Source organism: Vigna angularis, chromosome 2 (genome assembly GCF_016808095.1).
Source record: "Vigna angularis cultivar LongXiaoDou No.4 chromosome 2, ASM1680809v1, whole genome shotgun sequence".
Taxonomy (NCBI): domain Eukaryota; kingdom Viridiplantae; phylum Streptophyta; class Magnoliopsida; order Fabales; family Fabaceae; genus Vigna; species Vigna angularis.
The window spans coordinates 373,441-395,693 of NC_068971.1; the positions used below are offsets into that span (position 1 = coordinate 373,441).

At 31.5% G+C, this 22,253-nt stretch overlaps 2 protein-coding genes and 1 pseudogene across 2 annotated transcripts; 1 reads left to right on the forward strand and 2 right to left on the reverse strand.

Annotated features, from left to right (window-relative positions):
- Nucleotides 1-1,265: 1,265 nt before the first annotated feature.
- Nucleotides 1,266-3,654, reverse strand: LOC108321617 (protein HEADING DATE 3A). The gene is made up of 4 exons (XM_017553432.2): nucleotides 3,432-3,654; nucleotides 3,286-3,347; nucleotides 1,589-1,629; nucleotides 1,266-1,495 (listed from the first exon to the last, which is right to left on the reverse strand). Exons 1-4 carry the CDS (start codon nucleotides 3,630-3,632, stop codon nucleotides 1,266-1,268), a joined length of 534 nt encoding a protein of 177 aa, XP_017408921.2. The 5' UTR covers nucleotides 3,633-3,654.
- Nucleotides 3,655-6,979: 3,325 nt separating this feature from the next.
- LOC108321618 (protein SAR DEFICIENT 4-like) lies at nucleotides 6,980-8,007 on the reverse strand (annotated as a pseudogene).
- Nucleotides 8,008-15,296: 7,289 nt separating this feature from the next.
- On the forward strand, nucleotides 15,297-16,586 carry LOC108321619 (uncharacterized). Its single transcript, XM_017553434.1, has one exon. It carries the CDS (start codon nucleotides 15,297-15,299, stop codon nucleotides 16,584-16,586), a length of 1,290 nt encoding a protein of 429 aa, XP_017408923.1.
- The last annotated feature ends 5,667 nt before the right edge of the window (nucleotides 16,587-22,253 follow it).

Below are 22,253 nucleotides of genomic sequence, written 5' to 3' on the forward strand. Positions count from 1 at the left end.
TTCTCTGAATCCGTCCTTATACAAATAATATCATAGAGGTATTTCCTTTTTCTTCACACCAATCCAAATTCTATATACTAAAAAGAATATATGAGCTAGGTGCATATTCACCTTTTACAATGATAATAAAATTGTATTATTATTGTTATTATTATTATATTTATAAAATTAAATATAATTAATTTTTATCGTTTTATTATAGATGATTTTTTATTTATTTTGTAGGCACTTTTATAATTGAAAAAAAAATAAATTTAAAAAATGACCAAATAAAAAAATGATTAAATTCAAAGAAACTTTTACTCAAATGATAAAACTAGTAAACTAATTATTTAATTAAAACACTTATTTAAAAATAAAATTAAAAAAAAACGTAGATACTAAAAAGAAAACTCTCTTTATATATATGTAGATAAATATATATTAAAACAAAATCTTCAAAACTTAAGAGGGCTACATTTGCATCATGTTGGGTTGTAAAATACTTTATCCCAATGAAATATTGGGCCTACATATATCTACATTTGGGCTTAGTACTACTGGTCCATTAGACATTTCTATTGAGTTGTGAAACTTCACCAATGAGACATGAAAAATATATATAAAGTGTTTCTCCCTACATCTCTTTATATTTATTCCAGTAGTACTCCTACATTTTCTTAAAATGTCAAAAAAATTTCTTACATTTAAAAAAATTTCTACAATTCAGTTTTTTTTCTTTCAATAGATTTCAAATCTGTTAAAATAATTTTCAAGAAAATAATAAATTTTAAAATTTATTAAAGCTTTCGGAAAAATCTTTCAATAAATTTTGAAATTCATTAAAAGAAAATGTTACTTTTGAAACGTGAAAGTAGATGGAAAAATGTGGAGAGATACAGGAAATAAATACTCAAAATATATTCGGTGAGGGTGATAGGTAATTTTTTTATTTTCTATTTTAATCAATGACTTATACTTAATATTGAATTTTGGGTTATTCTGAGTTGGATGTGTTAGAAAGAAGTGAAATACTAATAAATGTGCATTGTTTAACACATAAAGCTACCAACCAAATACATAATCAATTTTATTTATGAAAATCTCATTCTTTTTTATAACATAAGTTCTAAGCACTTAAAAATCACCATCAAACATGTTATTTAAGACGAAACATAGACTCGTAATAGTACATAAATATTCCCCTTTGATTATATATATATATATATATATATATATATATATATATATATATATATATATATATATATATATATATATAATATTTATAAGATGAGCCTCCTTCCGCCAGAACCAGATTGACGCTGGCAATTGAAAAAGACAGCAGCAACTGGTGATCCAAGATTGTAATATTCGGCGAAATCTCTGGTGATGAAATTTTGACGCCACCCAGGAGCATGTATGGATTGTCTACCAGGTTGTTTAAACAACACGAACACTAAACGATGAATCCCTGATGTCGGTCTTGGACTTTCGTAGCTCACAATCTCTTCTCCTGTCAATTTAATATATGTCATGCTTACTAAAACATTATTACCACCTTTTCTCTCTTACTACAAACAAAAACTGGAAAACAAAGCTTACGTACCAAAGTTTGACCCTGTTGTCGCTGGAATGTTGATTACCAACCTAAAAATCCATCCAAGAAAAACAAACAGCGTTTTATATTAATTCTAAGATAATCGTAATTATAACTTACTAATTATTTTAAAAAAATTCATGTACCCTAACAAACACAAAGATTCGATAGCATACATCCATTTTTTTTTTAACTTTAGCAAGTTATATCTTACGTATTTTAGAAGTATGCTAGCAATTTAAATTATGTATTTAATGGTAATTTTTTAACATAATGTAAAATATTGTAATAAATAGAATAGTTTTTATTTTATTTTTTAAGGATTAAAAGGTTTGTTTTCTGGCCTAATCTAGTCACTCTTAAGATACCAGGATTCTATACAATCTACTCTTTGTAGTTCAATTGGTTCTATATTTTGTGTATTTTCACCCGATCTTAAGTATGTCTTTGAGATTTATATTTTCTAAGAAAATATTGAAATCCTTCATCTCCCTTTTATTACAACCTGGAATAATTCTCTTTTTTTAAATTTTTTTTATAGCATTAAAATCTTCTACCATACACCGTACTCTATATATTATGGTCATTGTTCCTACTCGTAATTATTTTTTTTCATATAGTCTTCTTTTCATTATAGTCACAAGAGGAATATACATTTACCACTGTTATTAATTGCTTTTTATCCCCCCATTTTCCTTCTAAGACAACAAAACTTTTTCTTTTCTAATTTTGATTTTAAAAGTTTTTTACTCCATATGCCATATGTTAAGAAAGTATTATATTTCTTATTACAATAGTCATCCTTCCTTAAAGGAAACTTTCAATCACTCCTCTTTTAGAAAAATAACTTTCCTACAAAAGTATTTTACAGTGTAAAATAAATAAAATGTGTGCTGAAATCAAATAAAATAAAAATTATAACTTGTTAACAAAATGCTGAGTGTGTTTTTAATTGATTGATAGTATTTCAAATTATCAAAATTAAACTAAGAAGGTATATAAAGTGGCAAGTTATTTTAGTAACATAATTAGTGGAGTAAAATATATTACTTGAATTATAAAATTAAAAAAAAAACAAACTTATGGCGAGAGAGACGAATACCCAACCATGACCCATTGGGTGATGACATGACGGACCCCTTTCTTTATCGATTGTATTTTTTTTTTCATTCTCCACCCTATGATCCATGTTGAAAAAAATCAAAATTATAATTTCAAATATCAAATATATTCCAAAAATTTAGAATTTTTTTATTTTCAAATTATATAATTGGAATTATGCTTTTAAATTATGAAATATATTTTTAAATTGTATAATAAAAAAAAGTTGAAACCTCGTAGATAATTTGATATTTTTTCACCTTTATATATATATATATATATATATATATATATATATATATATATATATATATATATATATATATATATATATATATATATATATATATATATATATAGGTTTAAGAAGAAAGTTTGAGGTGCTTAAAAGGAAGCTCCTCAGAATATAAGAACCCTAAAAGCCCACTCCCCTAAGCACGTGCACATGCTGCTGTTCTGGTGTTCCATGGATTCAGCTACCAACAGATAAAAAACGAAGACAGACGATACAATTATGCAGAAAATGAATATCTCATTACATTTCAACACTATCTATCTATGAAATATAGTGATTCAGATAACAATTGCATTGAGAAGTTAATTACCAGTGAAGATATTCCCTCATAGTTGGGTTACTTGGGCTGGGTGCATCAGGGTCCACCATGACCTACAACATGAGTATACAGCATGATTTACCTTAATCAAGAACATGACATGTTTGGTTTTTTGTTTGGTAAGTAAGAGGTCGTACCAAAGTGTAAAGGGTCCTGAGATCATCTCCACCAACCTCAACTCTCGGATGGGAGATTATTTGGGAGGGTTTGAGCTCACCACTGTTGATGACTTCTTTGTTATGGTTGTAGACAACTCTCATAGGGATGGAACATGCAAATGGTTCCACAACATCTCCTATTATACGTCCAACAACAAGAGGGTTCGTTGTTCCACGCATGATTTCAATGTTATATGCTTTTCTTTTCTCACTTTCCTAATTCAAACCATGGACATGGCTTCCCTTTATATATGCTTTTGCGTCAGTTTTCCCAACTGCTGTAACATCATCAGATTCTGACTTTGTTCTTTTCATTTTATTCAGTCAGGACAAACAAACTAGGAACCACAGAGAAATCACTGTGAATCAAAAACTACACTTGATTGGTTGTTATGTGTTCCTGCAATACCTGTCAGTAGTTGTTATAAAATTTTGATCAAGTTTAAGAATAAATTCCTCAAATATATCAGTTCTATTCAAATTCAAATTTTTATTGTTTACCTGTAGAAACATTCTTACAGTGTTTAAAGCGTTTAAAGAGTCACTTTTCTAGCTAGTGTATATGTTTGAGAAAAAAAAAAAGACTTCAATTTTTCTGCTAAAATAATAATTTATTTAATACAATAAATTGGTCGAGTTATCAATCATTAGAAGATTATTATACTGCATAATAATGTTTTTGTAATGCAGTACAATGTGTGTATTTAAGAAGATATATTATTCTGAATGAGATATAAAAGAACAGAATAATTTTCTATCAATAAATAAAGATAAATGCGATGGACACTAACTACATTAACATACATTTGCATTCAACTGCCAAAAAAAATTAAAACATTAGTTGAAACTGTGAGTAAAGCTTTTATTAGTACATCTAACAGGATTAATGGAATCATAATCAACATATAAATAAGAGCAGTATTTGAGGAAAAATACAACCAATTTAAAATATATGTGTGAGTCTAAATTTCATTTTATAAATTAATTTTGTAAAATTGAATTAAATTTAAAATTAAATATTTAATACTAAAATTTAGAAATTTTGACTTAAATAGATTAAAGTGATGTATTGGATATAAATTTTGCTATATATTTGAAAAAATGCTTTTATAAAAAGATCATGATACTCAATATGATTTATCTGATTTTGTAATTTTGAGAAAAATAGTCAATATTTAGTATAAGATATTCTGTAATTATTTATTATGTTATTTTATAATTATAATATAATTAATGTTTAAGAATATGTATAATTTTTTTTCAAACAAATAAAAATAGGTGACTTTTTTTATTTGGAATAATTCTTATTATTTAGATAAATTACCCCATAATTATTATTTTTATAAAAGCATAAGAGTTCAATGTCATATTTAGTAAATATTTTTTTATAACTTGTAGGCATTCTTGCAGGTATTTAAAACTACAAATTTCGATGAATCCTTTTTAAGAAAAATTTCAATGAATTTTACTTGACTGTTTTCGTAGGGCATATAAATAGCACGCCCATAATTATCTTATTCAAAGTTTTGTAGACTTACTGACTATTTCCTTTTGTATCGCTTAAGATACATTTATTTTCTGTCATTATACATTATATATTTTTTCTTAGTTAAAAATTCTTATAGTTATTCATGTGCACAACTTGATAAATTTTCAATTAAATCAATAAATGAGTCTCTATTCAGTTATTTTGATAACGGGTTTTAATTTATATTATAAAATTACCATATAATTAATTAATCAGCCTAAGACCGTGAGTGAAAATAAGTGGATTTACGGAAATAGTAAGAAGAACATGAAGTTAAAAAGATTTGGAAAGTATTTTAAACACAGTACTATATATAACTCTATATTATTTTACATATTATTCTTATAATTGGTACTGAAAAAAATAATTTACATTTTCAAAGAATATAACACTGAAAATCCTTTTATATACTTTACATATTTTTCTTATTATTATAAATATTGAGATATCATAAATCATATATTCTCCACTGAGTTTGTTCTCACTCGATCATTTTCTCTCAATATAGTGTATATGCAATGAAATAAGTTATTGTCGATATATAAAGAGAGAATATAGAACAAAAAATTGTTCACAATAAAGTCTTGGATTCTTTCACCTTTTGAATATTCCTATCAAATTTAGCAATTGAGTTTCATGACCTCAGAGTATTGCCATCATCGAAATTATCCCATTGTCGAGTTTTGAGATCATTTTACAAAATAACTAATGCATTATTTGACATTCTTTCTTCAATGCTGCCTATTTTTATTTCATAAGTGACTTTGATTTTTCTAATACATCTTTATCTCTACCACTATCTTAGAATGTTATAACTGAGATTCGTTCATTGTTGAATTGAACTATATATTATCCATTTCATTATTCAAGTTTGTTGGTTTCAAAAGCACAAGTCAAAAATAGAATCAATTATTTAATTTTAGCTAAAATAATATTTTAATGTTGTTAGAGTTTGTAAAATCTATTTTTCTTATTAATAGAGCTTTTTCTCTTCCTTCTCTTTTATATACAAGTAATTTTTTTTCAACGAAGGATTTACGTGAGAAAAATACAAAAAGCAAATAGGTTAGAAATTCAATTCACATAAAAAAATTAACATTATATTCATTCTTAAAATTTTAAATATATATATATATATATATATATATATATATATATATATATATATATTTCTGGTATATAGATACAAATGTTCACTTCAACTAATCTTCTTCATTGTTGTTCGGATACTCCAATCGATCATGTGTATCTGCTAAAGATACTCCGATCGAGTGTATGAGACTCCTTGAGATTATAGACCAATTGTTGGTCATAGCGCCATTAAGAAGTGGTTCATGGCCACATTCAGACTGAGATTTTGGTTGTGCAAGGACATCTCTCTAACCTCTCAATGAAGGACCAAAGAGACTTATCCTTTTCTTAACGAGAGTGATCAACGTTAGTTCGTGTGGTCTTCACATTGCAAATTAAGCTCTAAATTTTGCTTGGATGGTTGCAAAGCAGTCTATGGAGTTGGCCGACAACGTAGAAAACCAAGCTAGAGCTTCGCCCTTCAGTGAGGTGGAGAAAACCTGACACCAAATGGCACCACTCATGATGTATAGCACATCTGGTTCGTGAAGACATTAGTGAAAAAGTGAAATCTATGACGACTTATTATGATAGGTGTAGTTCACATGTCATAGTAACTGATGACATTTTCGTAATAAAAGTAACAGTTATTACGACTAGTAAAAGGAGACCTGTTATAATAAGTTAACCAATGATATTTTCATAATAAAAGTAACACTTATTATGACTGGTAAAAGGAGACTTGTCATAATAAGTGAAAAGGAAAAACTTATTATGATAGGTGTAGTGGACCAGTCATAGTAAGTGAGATGTAGTGATAAAACTGAAATTATGTTCAAAATTTATTATAACATGTTTAGCAAGACTTGTAATAGCAAGACTTTATTATGAATATTAGTTCAACACCTGTCATAGTATGTCTAAATACTTAATTTCTATATTGTTTGAGTACCATTCCAATACCCTCAAATCTCATCTTTTTGATGGCCCATCTCTCAAAAGCCCCCACAAGCTCCCTTGCATCAACTATTGTTGCCTCATTGTCAACGAACATCATTCCTCTCCTTATGGCGTCGTCATCACATTCCATCATCAAAGGCTTGAAGGAACCCACCAAATCCAAATGATGAACCTCTCCCCCTTCACAATGGGTTTCTCGGAATTCATGGCACAACTCAGAATGTCCCTCAATCTGAAAACCTCGTCCAAACACCCATAACCCTCAAAACTCACCCAACAAACTCCTCATTTTTCTTAAGTTTGTTAAAGTGGTTGCATTTTACATAGTTATGTTCCAGATGGCGACTTTTCTCAAACTGAGTACAGCGAAAAGATGGGCTTTAATCAAGTGCGGTACTAGGGCACCTAAACCAACCATCATCAGAACCTGACTCTCTTGTTTGGCTAGGTATTTGGAAAGATATGCATGAGGTTCAGTAAAATATGAGTTCGGTTGAATCCATTGTATCTAGGGTTTGGCCGATGGTGGAAATAAAAAGGACATAACTTCCCTGTCGGGTAAGTTTAGTGGAACCCATGGAAGCTAGGGTTTGACGCCAACATAAGGGAGAGACGGGGAAGAGGACCAACAAGGCATGTGGAGAAGGGAAGAAGAATAAGAGAGAGGGTAATGTTGGTGAATTGTGGTTTGGAGAATGGTTGAGGCTTGAGGGAATGCGGATCAAAAGAGGTTTATCAGAGTAAGGTGGGTGACGATACTGCATAAGCTATTTACAGATATGAATATCGGAGAAGAAGATGCATGGGGATGGCAAACCAAACTTACTATGATAAGTTTTCAATAATGTGTCATAGTAAGTTGAACTTACTATTACTTGTAATATCTATCATAGTAAGCTTGTTTTTTCTGTCATAAAAAGTTCTGTGTACAGTAGTAAGATTCAAATATGCTCGTTCGGGGTTTGTAGATCCATCGTATTTGTCTAAAGTCGACATTGTCCAATTATTGGGCATATGTGCTTCTATGATCCCACAACAAACTGCAACAGATTGACAATGTTGATAGTTGCGACAAAATGATGATGGTCCTTGCTCGTGGCAAAGCTATTGGCTTGGACCGTTCGATTTGGTTCCTCTCGGAGTTGCTTGCCTGGCCTCCAATGATTCGGGGTGGACATGACATTTTCCCTCCTTCTCTTGTCGAATGATATCATTCTTGATGCTTAACATTCGTACTCCTCCTCATACTTCCTTGGCATCTCATCTCTCATCACTTCCATCGGGTCCATCTGGTTGTTTACATATTCCTCTTGTTTCGGATGTACGAAGTCGAGTGTTCACTTCAAGCAATCTTTCTCTCTAGCTTCCTTTTTTGTTATTCGGATATTCCAACCGATCGAGTGTACCTACTAAAAATACTTGAATGCTTAAGTCAGTTCGGTATTCAGTTAGTTTAGCAATTAATTTTGTAATAAATGTGTCATAAAAGTCTCAACAATCATAACTTTAACCTAAATTTGTAGGTTTTTTATGGTCTTTTGATTAGAGTCAACCTAATCATATCCCAATTCTATTAAACTTGATTATTAATATGTTTAACTTAACTGGATTGTTAACTGAATCTAATCGATATAAATCAATTTTATCTCAACTTGAGCAATTGGTTTGATGTAATTTAGTCAAATGTAAAATACTAAGGATTTTTTTTTTCATCTATAAAATTTTGCTTATAATATGATATATATTTTTTAGTTAATGCTTTCAATTTTGATAGAAGTAATAGATCTTTTAATGAAGGATTTACGTAAAAAAAAAATAAAAAAAAACAAATAAAACATAAATTCAATCCAGATAAAAAAAATTAATATCTAACTTAAAATTAAAGTAATAAGTTTATGAGTTTCTTTTATATTTTGTTTAATTTTTTTATTCAATATAAAATTTATATTCACTTTTAAATTTTTAATTTTATATATATATATATACATACATGTATGTATATACATACATGTATATATATACATACATGTATGTATGTATATATATACATACATGTATGTATGTATATATATATATACATGTATGTATATATATACATGTATGTATATATATACATACATGTATATATATACATACATGTATGTATGTATATATATACATAGATACATGTATGTATATATATAAACCTTCAAAGAACTTATGTTTGTATTAGCTACTCAATATCTATATGTACAACATTTTTTATTCTTATTTTACAAGTGTGTGGGTAAAATGCTTATTATATTGTTTGTATGGTGCTGTAGAAGCCCAAGCCCTCGTAGAAAAAGGAATTTTGTTGAATAGAAGTTATTGTTTTATTTATGAATATCCGAAGCATAGTATGATGGCCCACTTAAAGAGAGAATTTCCTTATTCTAGATGTGTGGAGTTGAGCAGATATGAAAGTAGATGATAAAATTCTTCAATGATTCAATTATTCAAAATGTGCAATTGTCAGAATATGTCCACTCATAACAACGAACAAAAATCAGGAATCATAATTTTTATTAAATATTATATTGTGAATAATTTATACAAAAAAGATATCATTAAATTGTAATTTATATCAATTTTTGTTAAAATTTAACCATAATAAGAAGATGATTAATGATCTATAAACATCAAATTTTTTTTTGTATAATATTAGGTAAATATTAATACGGCTTAATTTGATCTCTTCGCAAAATTTTAAATCAAACTAAGTCAGCTATTCAGAAAATGAATATTATTGATCACTTTATAATTACATTAATTTCACATGTTATACTTTATATTTATGAATGCTATGAGATTACTAGGAATGAAATTCTTTTTCTTTTTCTTTTATGAAAATGTAAAAGTTACGTAGTTGTAGTGGCGACTGTGACTATGATATTTATTTATGTGGAAGTAAGAAATAAAAGATAGAATTTTTATTATTCTAAATGCGTGGAGGCAAATGATAAATTTGTGAGTGATTCAAACATATTCTAAAATGTGCGAAGTATTGATTTTCAGAATATCTTCTTTTGGTTGTGCACTCCAAGAGCTAAAAGGTGGCAGAAAGTAAGAATCAGAATTTAATGTAATATTTTGCTTTTCTAAATCTGTATCTCTCAAACATATTCTTTTATTTTCCTATACATATTTTTTTTTTTCTTTTTCACCACATCCCTCTCAAATATTCTCTTTATTAATATATGAGACAAATAACTTCATATAAAAAAATTCCAGCCTTGTAATTATACACAAAATTTCCAACCTTGTAACATAAGTGATCAAATAATTCATGTATAAGATATTTACATTAATATACATTAATAAACTTATTAAAAGAATTAGAGTTTAATTAGTTTAAACTCTATGATCAGTAGCATCAGTTAGCAAACCGGTTACCAAGTAACATGAATTAAATGATTAATTTTAAACAAGAATTAAGATTCATAATGATTAATTTAAGTTAAAACGTGATGTTGAATCGTAATAAGACTGACATTAATTCGAAAACTACCTGAAAATATATAAATACAGATTTGAAGTATTGCACTAAGTTTGTTAGAAGAACTGTTAGTCAATTTAAACTCTATCGATCATTTAGCAAATTGATTAACAAGTAACATGAATTAAAGGATTAACTTTAAACAAAAATTAAGATTGATGATAATTAATTTAAGTTAAAAAATGATATTGAATCGTAATTAGATTTTTATTAATTCAAAAACTATCCAAAAATATATAAATACAAATTTAAAGTATTGCAGTAAGTTTGTTACATTTAATACACTGAATAAATGCATATTTTAAATTGATACAGATTAGTTACTTTAATAAAAAAACAAATAATTACCTGCAAGTAATTAAACGAACATAGTTTGAAAAATTGTTGAGCTTAATTCATAAATCGAAACAAATTGTATTAATATACAAATATCATGTTTAACAGGACATTATCTTTTTAATGTTTTTTAATTCTTATGATTAACTTGGATTAGTTTGGGATGAAATCCCTAACGAAATAATAAAATCAATTAATATGATTGATTGGGTAGTGATATATTTATTTACATATTATAAATAAAGTCAACGGAATCATTTAGGTTAGCAAAACCTGGAAAGTACAGAGAGAGAAGGAAACAGCTATGTCAGTATCTTCCATAGAAGAATCTTTTAAAGTTTGGAGAAGACAATGCATCTTTCAAATTTTGAAATATTCGTTGCCCTTTTTCTTCCTAGGTTCCTTTTCAATCATCTTTCTTTCCTGCAAAATATTTTCTTTGGTTTTTCATGCTGATTAATCACCAGTTCAGAAAAAATATGAACGTGTCAAAATGCAGAAGAAGAATAATTATTGTATCTATAGTTAAATTTTAATATAATTGATTTTATATACTATAAAACATAATTAAAATTTAAAATGTAGAGTTGGTATAGAAAAAGAAAAATTATTAGTTGGAATACAATGGTTTCAGTCCATTAAGTTCATATTTTTAGTCCCATCATGCTTGGACCGAATAAGGAGTAAAATAGAAAAGAAAAAAAAAAAGGTTGAACAGAAAGGTGAACTAATAAGGTTTTTTTTAATTAAAATTTAAAATTATTGAATAAAGTGAAAACTATATGGGATTAGTCTTGTTCAATAAATATATATATATATATATATATATGGTCTTTTATTTATAATAGAAGAAATATGAGTTAAGTTCAAAATTCAAATAAGTAATAACAAATTAACTAAAAAAAGATAAATATAAAATAAAGATAATATATTTAACACTCTTTCTCAAGCTAATGTATACAAATTGTATGTGTCTGTAACATCCCAAATTCTCACACTTGATATTTCATAAATAAAATGAAAACTGTAACATTTCTACAGTCATTCATTTGGAAATATAAAATATTTCACATTAATTACATATTTTAAACTCAGATTTCAACTTAAAGACAACTCGAGTTTTTCTTTACTATCCTTCCTCCTCCATCTTCACTTGTACTGGATTAGACGACACTCCCTCATCTGCTCCCGTATAACAAATACGTTATACGATCATTGCAAAAATATGATTTTTCCGGTACATGCACAAATAAGTAAGGGTGAGCTAACATGCAACACATCATTTATAAAACATGCATAATTGCTTTGATATAAACATCATATAATATTTATGTCAGACATCCTCATACCATCATACCACAATTCCTATTAGACACTCGTCCCACAATACCCAATAAACACCACAATACTCAATAGACACTCATCCGGATGATACGTTGATGAGTGGTCGCGGGAGGTTATGCACTTGTGATGACTTCTACTTTTTCTTACAAATATACTTCCAAAATACTCCATACCATTCACAAGGTTAATCCTCAACACTATGTCCAAAACCGGCACATAGACCAGGATCTCCTGCCCCTCTCACCACATAATTCATCCTTCTCTACTTGAGACTGGATGATTATTAGAGTATCAGGATAACCTCCGACTACAGGACCCTCAACATCAATATATACACTAATACCATATCATTACAGAATCTCTCCATTAGACTCATATCATGCTCATATTCCTCAACTCATATTATACCATTACAAAATCTCCCCATAACACTCATATCATGTTCAGATGCATAATTTCATATCAACATCATAAAATACATTCATCACAGAAATCATACAAGATAAATATATTACAAACAAAATAACAATAATAAAATATTACTATAAATGGTCACCAGAGAAGAATCAAATGTTTGACAATCATTAAAATAATCTTAATATATAAAAATTCTTGGGGAAACAAGAAGTTGAATCTGGCAGAGCCGGTTAGACAACTTCTAATCCTTCCAGGAAGATGCAATAAAAATTAAATAGAACAGTAAAAGTTCTGGGGAAACAAGAAGTTGAATCTGGCAGAGCCGGTTAGACAACTTCTCGTCCTTCCAAAAAGATGTACTGAAAATAGATAAAACAATAAAAGTTCTGGGGAAAGAAGAAGTTGAATCTGGCAGAGTCGGTTAGACAACTTCTCATCCTTCCAAAAATACAATATAAATAAATAAGAAAACAATAAAAGGTATGGGGAATACAAGAAGTTGAATCTGGCAGAGCCGGTTAGACAACTTCTAATCCATCCAAAAATACAAAAATAAACAACTAATAATATACAAATGGCATAACATAATCAACATCACATTTTACAAGTATCACACTTGGATCTAAACACAGAAGCATGTTCTCATTCAAAATTCAAGATCATACAGAAACAAAATACTTCATATTCAAGATTTAAGATCAGACAAAAGCAAAATATTGCATATTCAAGACTCAAGATAATACAAAACAAAATACTCAAGGTTAGCTCCCCTTACCTCTATTCCAGACTTAATCTCCTCCTATGAAACCGTTCTCCGAAAACTTCCAGAATTTCCCCTCTACAACTAGAATTTCCTCCAACTCTCTTCTCTCACAAATTTTTCTAGAATTTTGGTGCAAGTTTCAGCCTTCCCTCCCTTGCTATTTATAGCCAAAAAAATTTACTATTCATTTTTTTTTTACTATTCATTTTTACTATTCAAAAATATTATTTTAATCACCATTTGCTAAATTCTTATCTCTGATGATTCAATTCTACGTGGAGTGTTTATCTCTTCCACAATTTATTTTATTTTTTTTACTATTCACTATTTACTATTCACTTTTTTTTCAAAATCTTCTAAAATAAATTCTCAAAATTTTAAACTCCTTCCTCTAAAATTATTATAATTATCTATCATAAATTTTAATTTTTCTTGCCATAATTTTATTAAATTTTATTTTTATCCGTAAAAATTAAAAATTACTACTATTTATTAAATCTAAATATTTTTCATGGGTCTTACAGTGTCAAGCTTGGTACTAATATAATTCATAAAGACTTAGTGGAAATATTTGCTTCTACACTTGAGTGATACAAAATGTTAATGATTTACAAGACGATATAGAAGATAAAATACTAACCCAAAAGATTCTCATGAGCAATGTTGTACTTCTAAATGAGAAACATCATTAAAAAAACCATTAGTAAAAAAAAGGTTTAATCTCACCAGAAGTCCCTATTTTTGTCCGAAATCTTAAATATGTCCCTTTTCTTTTTGGCGTATCAATTGGGTCCCTATTATTGTAAATTTGATTCAGTGAGAGGCCTGCCGTCAAATTCACCAAACGGCCGTTTAATATTTGGTAACGTGGCTTGCTCAGTTGAATGAGTAATGACATGTGGCATTAAAATTGAGTTTTGTTTTAAAAAAAATTTAAGGAGAAAGGTGATATCAGATTGAGGAAAAGACAAAGGTGGAAAGATTAAAAATTTTAAGGGTTGTCTGTCACCTTACATTAGGGAAAAAATTGGGGGAAATCGCGTTCTTTGTTAGGGTTGTTATTATTAAGGTTCGTTTGAAGGGGAAAAATCGCGTTGTTTGTTCGATTGCAAGCGCGAGGGTTCCTTGGTGAACAACATTGTCTTCGAAGCGCGAGGGTGCATGTGCGAGTTGGTGGAAGAAGTTGAAACACGAGGTGAGGCGTGGGTCCTTATGTTGTTGGAAGCGTGAGGCTGAAGCACATGGTGAGTGGAGGTTAATCTGAAGGAAGGTCAGTGTTTGTGCTTTATTGTCTTTGCTTTTATAGTTGGGAAAGTACAATATTCAGTGGTGGTCCCCTGATGTATGGTTTGGTCTGCGTTGTTGATTGCATTTCAGTGGTCCCCCATGTATGTTTAGAGTTATTTGACTCTGTCTTAGTGCATGTTCTTATTGTTTTAATATATATTTTTTTACGTCATATGTTTGCATAATAGGTGTGTAGATATAATTATATTGTGTTGTGTGTAATGGAGGAAGATATTGTCTGTGTTTTCCACCATGGAGGAAATTTCATTAATGATGGTACCCTAAAGTATGAAGGGGAGACAACAACTTTGTCCTTTGACCTTGACAGGTGGAGTTTTTTTATGGTTGTGAGTTTAGTGAAAAGTTTTGGATATGATAATTTTCAAGATTTATAGTATTGTGTAGGAGGGGGTTCAGTGTTGGAAAATAGGTTGGAACAATTGATTGATGACACTGATGTCATGCATATGGCTAACTTAGCTAGGCTTAACGGTGAGGTTCATTTATACGTTGTGCATGTTGTTTCTAATCCGGAAGTTATACATATGCTTCAATATATTACTAATGATGAAGGAGAAGTTGAAAAAGAGGGTGAAGAAGGTGGTAATGGTGTTGAAGTAGATGGTGAAGTTGATGGTGACTTTGAAGAGGTGCATGAGGGTCAATGGTGATGTTGTTCAAGTAAATAGTGTAGTTGATGATGACTTAGAAGAGGTGCATGAGGATGAAGAACATAAAGATGATGTTGTTGAAGTTGATGTTGTAGGTGATGGTGACTTACAAGAGGTGTATGAGGGTCAAGAAGCTGGTGATGGTGTTCAAGTAGAGGTTGAAGTTGACGGTCACGTAGAAGAGTTGCATCAGGTTGAAGAAGAGCAAGACTTGAATGTGTGTGAAGGATTTGTGGAGGATGAAGTTAGTCTTTCTAGTTGGAGTTCGTCTACTGATGAAGGTGATGTACATGGAAATAATGAGTGCTTAGAGGGACTAGTAGATGTGAGTGTTGAATGTGATATAGACAGTGATGTAGATGGTAATGCGGAAGTAGAAGTACAAGTAGAAAGTATTGATGAAATTGATGAAAGTGATGATGTGAGTGTTGATAATGGTGATCATGATGATAGAGGTTTGTCAGATGAGGATTGGAAATCTGAGGAATTACTTAGTGGATGTGATAGTGATGAAGAGGATAATGACATTGAAGGTTATGGGAGGTTTGGTACTTTTTCTATGCCAAAAATTATGGTAGACTTTACATGGGAAGTAGGGACTTTTTTTGCAGAAAAGCAAGATATTTTAGATGTTGTAAAAGGGTATGCATTGGAAAATAGGAGGAATATAAAGTCTGTAAAAAATGACAAAAGAAGATTGAGGCTGAAGTGCTTTGGTGCAAAAGGAGAATGCCCATGGACCATATACTTTGGTTATATGGAGGCTGTAAAATCATGGCAGTTGAGAACTAAAACAAACATTCATACATGCAGCAGGGAGTTCAACCTGAAGCTACTTGATGCCAAGTGGTTGAGCAAAAAGTTACTGACAACAGTAAGGGAAAATTCTAAAATGAAGGGTGTAGAAATTCGTGAAATAGTTCAAAGGAATTGGAACATTGGTATATCTAGGTGTATGGCTTATAGAGCCAAAGCTATTGCTTGTGATGACATTGATGAGTCTTTTAATGAACAATATAAGAGGATATATGATTATGCGCATGAGGTGTTGGGAAGAAATCCAGGATCTACAGTTAAGGTGGAGGTTGAGAATAATAAAGATGAGGTTATTTTTAAGAGATTTTACTGTTGTCTGAAGGCATGCAAAGATAGGTTTGTGTGTTGTAGGTCAATAATTGGATTAGATGGAGCCTTTTTGAAAGGGAAGTACGGTGGTGAGCTGTTAACAGCTACTGGGTGAGATGGAAATGATCAAATGTTGACCATTGCATATGCGGTGGTAGAAGGAGAAAACAAAGATTCATGGACGTGGTTTTTGAATATTTTGATTGATGATCTTGGTGGTGAAGAAGTATGTTCATCAATAACTTTTGTTTCAAACCAACAAAAGGTAATAACCATATTTAATTTGCTTGTTTCGTACATTCAATTATTAATTTGATATGGTCGTAATTGTTCTTTTTTATTGTAACACCACAGGGTCTACTACCAGCCATACAACAGCTACTCCCTGGTGTTGACCAGAGGTTTTGTGTCAGACACTTATATTCAAACTTCAGGAAAAAATTCTCAGGTAAAAATCTCAAACGTTTGATGTGGAGGGCAGCTACTGTCACTCATCCAGAAAATTGGGAGAGCGAAATGAAAAACATTAAAGATGTAAATGAAGATGCATTCAAGCATTTGATTTCCATCCCTCCAAGGTTCATATTTTGTATTGTTTAATTTTCCCTTTCTAATTTATACCACTTATTCATTTAAGTCTGTAGCTATGAAATCATACCATGTAGAAGTAGATATTAGGTGCAGGTTTAATACCGGTATATTGAGTAGGAGAAATCTGTTTACTTCGTACTTATTACTCTAAACATTTGTTTATATCATATGGTGTAGATATTGGTCCAGATTCAGTCCAACACCAAAATGTGACACATTAGTCAACAATATGAGTGAGGCTTTCAACAGTGTCCTGATTCACACCAGGACTAAACCAATCCTAACAATGTTGGAAGAAATGAGGGTCTATATCATGCAAAGATGGGCAAAAAACAAGTGTAAGATACAATCTTTCTCAGGATCAATTTGTCCAAGGATCCAAAACATATTTACAAAGGAATCCCAAGCAACCAAGAACTGGATCCCTACGTAACTTTTTTCTCCACTTCTTACATGTGTTTGGTACTTTCTTCATTCCTAGGTAAGCTTTTCTAATTTTTTTTTATAATTTTTTCACAGATGGTCAGCAAATAAACTCTTTAAAGTCAGACATGTCTCCCAGAGTGGAGAAAAATTTGTTGTAAACATAGACAAGTCTTCATGCTCCTCCTAGATATGGCAGATCACAGGAATTCCATGTTGTCACTCCCTAGCCACAATGAAGTTTCTCAATATTGATGGACAACAATTCATTCTGGGTTGCTTTCTAAAGTCCACCTATGAAGAAACATATGCATCTATCATATACCCCATCGGAAACAACATGTGGGCCCATGGACCATATCCAGATGTCATGCCTCCTAGAAAAAAAAGTTATGCCTGGAAGACCTAAAAGGAAAAAAAGGCTGGAACAGTGGGATATGAGAAAGGGTGATTCTCGAGTGAGCAAGGGTGGTTTGCGCAAGAGATACGGGCTATGTAGGGAGGTTGGGCACAACAGGAGTCGTTGCCCTAAAGCTCAAGCAACTCAAGAACCAATCATCCTGATGGCAACCCCTTTAGGGACTTCCCATCCAAAGAAGTATCAACTACAACTAAGACTAAAGAAAGGGAAGTAGAATAAAGATTTCCAAAACTCTTTCCTTATCTAAGTCTTAGACAGATTCTCTTTTAAACTAAATACCTTTACTTTGTTTTGTAGGTCACCAATAAAGGTGGGGAAACCATGCGTACACATCCTAGGAAGCTTGCCAATCAAGGGAGCACAAAGGAAGCTAAGAAGAGTGCATTTTCCAAGCCAGCCGTGTAGCTTCTCACCTTTGAAGCACATTTCCCACATGGAACACAACCAGCTGCCAACATTTTCCACATTTTCCATGTGAAACAGCAAAGCATGCGCCCAACCAAAAACACAAGCAGCCAGCGTTTCTTCATCAACCATTTCACATTTTACACGTGTTAAATGTTGTTCTTATGAAGAATGCAAACCACGCTGGTCATCTCCATCAGCACATGTTAATTGAGTAGCTTCCTTTGCACGGTTCCCAGCTCATCCGCACCTATAAAAATGAGCTTGATTCATTGTAAACACTTAACTTGAATTGCATAAAGAAATGCTGTTGAATTGGTTTCAGCCACTTCTTCTTCAAGTTCACTGACTTGTGCCTTCTTAGCACACTTATCTCTAGCTTCCTTCCCCCTTGGAAGGCTGTCTGAGCTAGAACCACTGGATACGCTCCTCCAAAACTGCACCAAACCTTCCATCGAACACCTGGTGTGCACCTCCGTTTTCCTTCATCAAACCATTCCGCTGCCTACTTCTGGTTCATGGAACTGCTCAATCTTGAAGAGAGGAGCTGCTTCCATCACATCCCATCATCACAATTATCTGAAGTTTGTCAACAACCTAAAGCTCAAACATAGAAGTGTGTATGAATGAGAATGATGCCATGTTTATGTATCTTATTATGTAATAGTTGATTGAACAATGTTGATGGTTTTTTTGTTATGTACTTATCATATTCATATTAGTTTCATATCTTTTGTCTGGTTCTATGAAAACGAGGAAATGGTCTCAACACACTCAAACCATAAATAACAGTAACTGTTTCGGTAGAAAACCCTATCATTTTGCACAGGTTGTTGTTGTTGAGGTTTTCTTACCTCCTATCTGAGGCACTAACCTCAAAGTTGAGAACGGTCCAATAAATATACATTTCTGATTTCCCTGCTTGCTTCTCTGCATTGTTCTGCTTTATCACTTGAATAATGTTGGGCCCCTTCTGGTATTCCATTAACTCTGCACAATGTTGTTTCTGCTTTCAATACCAACTTTTCTTTTTGTTATTCCAAAGCACCAATTGACTCCAAAACTGGATGGTCAAAGTGTAATAGTTGATTCCAAAGCACCACATTCAGTGGATTATTCTCCACGGATTTATCTATCCATTTCTCATACTTTTATAGCCACGTCATGTTCTGTATAAAAATAACTACTTTAGAATTCAGATTCTACCATATGTTCAGTAACATCAAATCAGGCTTAGGACATGTCAAGTACTATAAAAGAGTAGTGATCAATAGGGCATTTCGTTGATTCAGATTCTAGTCTTCTGGTGATTGGTTTTGGTGAATGATGAATTATGTTAAATTGACCACTCAGTTCTTATTAGATGAGCTTGCAGATTTGGTTGATGAAATATTTTTATCATTATTAGGCACTGGCCATTTAGTCAAGCAAAATATGCTTCAGTTGGTTGGAATGTTGTATGCGTGTACTTCCCTTTAAGGATGAAATAGCTAAATCTTACAGTGTACATCTTCCAATTGTATCGCAAAATTATGAAACCACAGACCAAGGAAATTGTGCCAAGTTCAAGTTGAAGACAATACACAAAATTGTCGCGCAAACAGTACACAACTTCATTCCTTCACATAGTCAAATACATAATCAATATCATCCTAACAAAACCACCAACACACATTATGGATTTAGCATCCATATTGAAATAACAATAATATTAAGTATACAAATAAAAAAAACCAACCCTATCAACACCTTCATCCATTTCTCCACAACCTTAACAGATTTATGCAAATCACTCATCATCTTCGTTCCACCTCCCATTTCTCTTGTCTTTGACAGACACTCATGTTTTTCTTCCCACTTCACATTCGTATAGCTTTTCTCACTACCATCGTCACAACACCATTTGAAGAAATTACAACCACCTTCATGTTCATTCTGTAAAAAAAACAATTTAAACGACTTTCTACTCAAACAAAACACTACTCATCAACGTTCTTTTACCTTGTACTTAGGGCAGCCCCAAAATTGCTTCCCTCTATTCTTAGCAGTTCGAGCTGTTCTTACCACCGTTTTCTCTCCACACAGGCAAAGGGGTGACTGTCAATCGTAGATACTCAACCACCACGAAAAACGACACTACAGTTCTCATTCTGCCACTCATTGCATGTCGAAGATGAACAAAAATGCGACTTCTACAATTCATTATCCATCTTTTCGAATCGAACAAAGAATGCAATTTTCCCCCTTCAAACGAACCCTAATCATAAGAACCCCCAAATTTTTTTTTGCGTTTCAGTTGCATATCTAAATTTTAAAGGTGACAGACAACCCTTAAAATTTTTAATCTTTCCACCTTTGCCCTTCCCTCAATCTGATATCACCTCTCTCCTTAAAATTTTTTTAAAACAAACTCAATTTTAATGCCACATGTCATTACTCATTCAACTGAGCATGCCACGTTACCAAATATTAAACGGTCGTTTGGTGAATTTGACGGCAGGCCTCTAATTGAATCAAATTTACAATAATAGGGACCCAATTGATACGCCAAAAAGAAAAGGGACCTATTTAAGATTTCGGACAAAAATAGGGACTTCTGGTGAGATTAAACCTTAAAAAAATTGTACTTTTGAATGAGAAACATGTTTGGGAGAAACAAGTTTCGAAATTGAGATAAGATTATACTTAAAGTATGGCATAAAAGGAACATCATGTAAAATTATAGCAGCACGGTTTGATAACTCCTTTATATGTGGCTTTATTTTTAATACCATTTGGTAGATTCACGATTATGTTATTAACATATTCATAAGAAAAAAATTTCCAAACTTATGCTAACATGATCAGTTGCCTAGAGTTAAGAATCCAAAGATTATTACTTTGAATTTTGATGAGCAGTATATCAAGAAACTTATTACCTTGATCTGTGAAGCTTGAAGAGATGGTGCTAATCTGACTCACTTGAACATTTGCATCAGTTTCATTTGATTGTTTTATCAAAGTCATCAAATCACCTCGAGTCTTTTCCTCACAAGGTCCACCTTCAAACACCTACATGTTTCAAACAACCGTTTTCCAAAAACATGTCCAATCCAAACCATATTTAACAAAGTAATTAACTAAACCTAATATGAATGCACTAACCTTTGTAACCCTCGTAAGAGGTGAGCAGAGGCAATGGTGGTTATGGAACGATAGCTCGGTCATGTAGTGACAACGGTTTGAGATTTCACGAGTCCAATAACCTAAACCTAGCTTCTTTAAGAGCTCGTGAATCTCCTCACCTCATCACTCTCATAGAGCCTTCATCGTCGTGATTCACATCACCGAATCGCATTTTGCGACTTTATTCGTCCTTGCTACAACCTTCTCCACCGAATTCACCAATTACATCCTCATTTTGGCACCAATCCAGTTGTTGAATCTTCCTTTTCCACCGAACACGCGACCTAAATCGCATTTCTCACTAAACAATCTTCCTATTTTTCACTCCTTTTCTAATCCTTTTCACTCCTGGAGTATTATCACGAACCAAGGGTTTTACAAGCGCGTTCCTCCTCTTTCGAGTTCTCTTGCTATGGTCCTTCATTGAATTCGATTGTCGTCTCATTGTTCACCACTTTTCTTACATTCCACTGCGTTTACTCATGGAGGAAGCTTCAAGGAGTCCAAACTACATTTGATTTGATCCACTCGGTCTTCTCCTTAGAGCATCTTCCATGAAGAAGGTTCTTCGTTGAGAGAGTAGAGGAAACGAAGTCAATAAAGTGAGGGAAGAGGGTTTCGTAAGACAAATACCTCATTATTTTTTTTAAATAATTTTTTTTCCAGATCCGTATGTAATTTCGGTAGGAAAGATTCACTTTCAATTACATACGAATTGGAGTCCATTACATATAGATTTAGTCTTTATGAAACTTTTCCACCACAATGCTCCTCACT